The 2,428-nt window shown below is 55.0% G+C and overlaps 1 protein-coding gene and 1 non-coding gene across 2 annotated transcripts; both read right to left on the bottom strand.

Moving 5' to 3' along the window:
• Nucleotides 1-505: 505 nt before the first annotated feature.
• ColSpa_06497 (3-oxoacyl-[acyl-carrier-protein] reductase FabG) lies at nt 506-1,358 on the bottom strand (the record flags this gene model as incomplete). The annotated part of the gene is made up of 2 exons (XM_049272709.1): nt 506-698; nt 784-1,358. The coding sequence occupies 2 exons, from the start codon at nt 1,356-1,358 to the stop codon at nt 506-508; spliced, it is 768 nt and encodes a 255-aa protein (XP_049128666.1).
• A 524-nt stretch (nt 1,359-1,882) lies between these two features.
• ColSpa_tRNA_171 lies at nt 1,883-1,963 on the bottom strand. Its single transcript is given in 2 exon segments — nt 1,883-1,917; nt 1,928-1,963. It is a non-coding gene; the product is annotated as a tRNA-Gly (tRNA).
• Nucleotides 1,964-2,428: the final 465 nt, after the last annotated feature.

Raw genomic sequence — 2,428 nt, 5'->3', positions numbered from 1 at the left:
AGGGCACGACAAGAGAATGCTCCTTAGCACGTTCCATATGGTCAAACCAGATTCCACAGGACAAGCTCCTGGCCCCGCCGTCATCCTAGAAAGACGTCTAGTGAACGCCACCTCATCAACTACATCTCACTTCCCCGCCAGTCGACCTCATCGTTTCAAAGCTCTCGTCCTCAAGCTGCTTCGGCTGCTGACAAAACAGCAGCTAAGGGCAATCATCCATGCAACGTCCAGATCCTACGCATCCTTCGACAATAAGCCGAGCCAATAGCTCTTCGACAAACAGCATTCTATTTTGCGAGGGCACAGTCAGCACTCAAAAATCGATAGGCGAAGAATCAAAGTGCCCCTTTTCTGTTGGTCCAGTTCTAGTCTGACTGTCTCTCATCCGAATACGGCCTGCCAAATTTGACTCGGATTTGGCTTAGGCGCCGAGTCGATCCTGTCCGTGGACTCGCCCACGGACTACAACCAACCAACCTACGATGGCTCTCTTCATCCGCGACATCTACGGCAACGACCCCCCGTCAACCAACCAAGCTTGGCCCGTCACGTACGACGCGTCGTCGCTGAGCAAGAACGCAATCGCCGTCGCAACCTCCATGGGCTCGCCAACCCTTCCCAAGAGCGGCGGGAAGACATCAGCCCCCGTCTCCGCGGTCTCCAATGCTTTTCTCAAAATTGGCGTATCGATGGCACCGCTGTTGGGTTGTTAGCTGTTGATCCGCTGGTCATGCTGGGCAGCTTCCAAAGGCTTTGGTGCCATGGATGGACAAGGAGACTCACGGGCAGATGGCGTTGATCCTCACTCCCTTCCGGCCGAACTCCCTTGACGCGCTCTTGGTCAGACCCACGACGGCGTGCTTGCTCGCAGTATAGGCCCCGTGGAACTCCAAACCGTAGTGCCCGGCCACTGACGAAACATTCACAATGCTCTTCCCCTTCCCGCCGTCCTTCAACGCAGGGATCTCGGCCCTCATGGCATTCAAAACGCCCCTCGCGTTGACGCCCATCACAAAGTCCCACTCGTCGTCCTCAATCTCGGTCACGTTAGCAATGTTGCCCTGCCGTCCGAGGACGCCGGCGACGTTAGCCGCGCCATCGAGTGGGCCGAGCTTCTCTACCGTCTCGGCAATCCACGCCTCGACGGCTTTGCGGTCCCTCACGTCGACAACCTTGAAAAGCACGTTCTCCGCGCCGTGGAGGCCCGTGAGCTCCGCCGCGGCGGAGGAGAGGAGCTCCTCGTTGACGTCCGAGATCGACACCCGCGCCCCGAGCGAGGCAATGTGTTGCGCCGTCGCGAGGCCGATGCCCGACGCCGCGCCGGTGATGGCGATGACCTTGCCCTTTAAACTGGTCATTTCTGCTACTCGTATGTTTTTTTCGACTCTCACGAGGGAAGAAGGTGAGATGACCCGGCGCCAGGATGGGGGAACAAGGAATATTACAAAAACTCGCAACTCGGTGGGTATCTAGGTGCCGCGAAGACCTTGAACAATGCCGAACCCCGCGTACCCCTCCACTTCGTGGGCACGCTGATTAACAGGCTTTGCGAGTGAAAGCCTATCTCTCCACCTATCACAGCGTCTCGGCCGAGACTTTGACGTATCCGTTATCGAGGGTCACCGTCGATTTTCGGTCTAGCTGACTGCAGCCGCGACATATCGGCCGGGCGAAGTGGAGCCGGACGACTATGGCATACCGCCCCGGAGTGCTGCATGACAGGCCGCGCTTCTCGATTAGGTCCTGCGAAGTCCAAACATGACTCGGAGTTGGATTGGAATGGTAAACCCTGCGAAAAATGTCCTGACACCTCGTAGTAAGTAGTAAGATGAAGCTCACTGAAGGCCAACCTTGAACTGTTTCAACAGGGCAAAAGGATGCGTGCGCCGAGGGGGAATCGAACCCCCGGCTCCCCGACGCTGCTGGATGGCAACGGAGAATTTTACCACTAAACCATCGGCGCATTTCATACGAGGGTCGACTTTTTTGCAGCATATGTTAGTTTGCACAGCGAGAATATTGCCATCGCAGTGTTGTTGCCACCCAGGAGCCCAGTAATTTCGACCCTATACTAGCAAAAGTACGTTGTGATACAAGCTTCTCATTTTTTCATGAGCATTACTCGACCATGAACTTAGCTAGACAGAGTTATGAGTTAAATGCCAGTAGGGAATGTACATGCTACAGACGTTGAAGCGGTAGCACGCGTGGTTGTGGAACCAATAAGGACGTTAAAGTGCCTTGAAATACACATGCTGCGAAGGAATCGGTGATGGGAAGGGGTTTGGCGTGGGCGTTACACTGCTGTTGTGGCTAGGAGTATACCGGCTGCTGGTGCCGAAGGTCTCAATAGGTATTCTACAAATGGAAGTTGTTAAGAAACGACTTGGTGTGTTTAAGGGGCTTGAAGATGTCGATGAAGAAGGAA

This window comes from Colletotrichum spaethianum (genome assembly GCF_022836535.1).
Source record: "Colletotrichum spaethianum MAFF 239500 DNA, contig15, whole genome shotgun sequence".
NCBI classification, from domain to species: domain Eukaryota; kingdom Fungi; phylum Ascomycota; class Sordariomycetes; order Glomerellales; family Glomerellaceae; genus Colletotrichum; species Colletotrichum spaethianum.
This window is presented reverse-complemented; position numbering and strand designations above follow the sequence as displayed.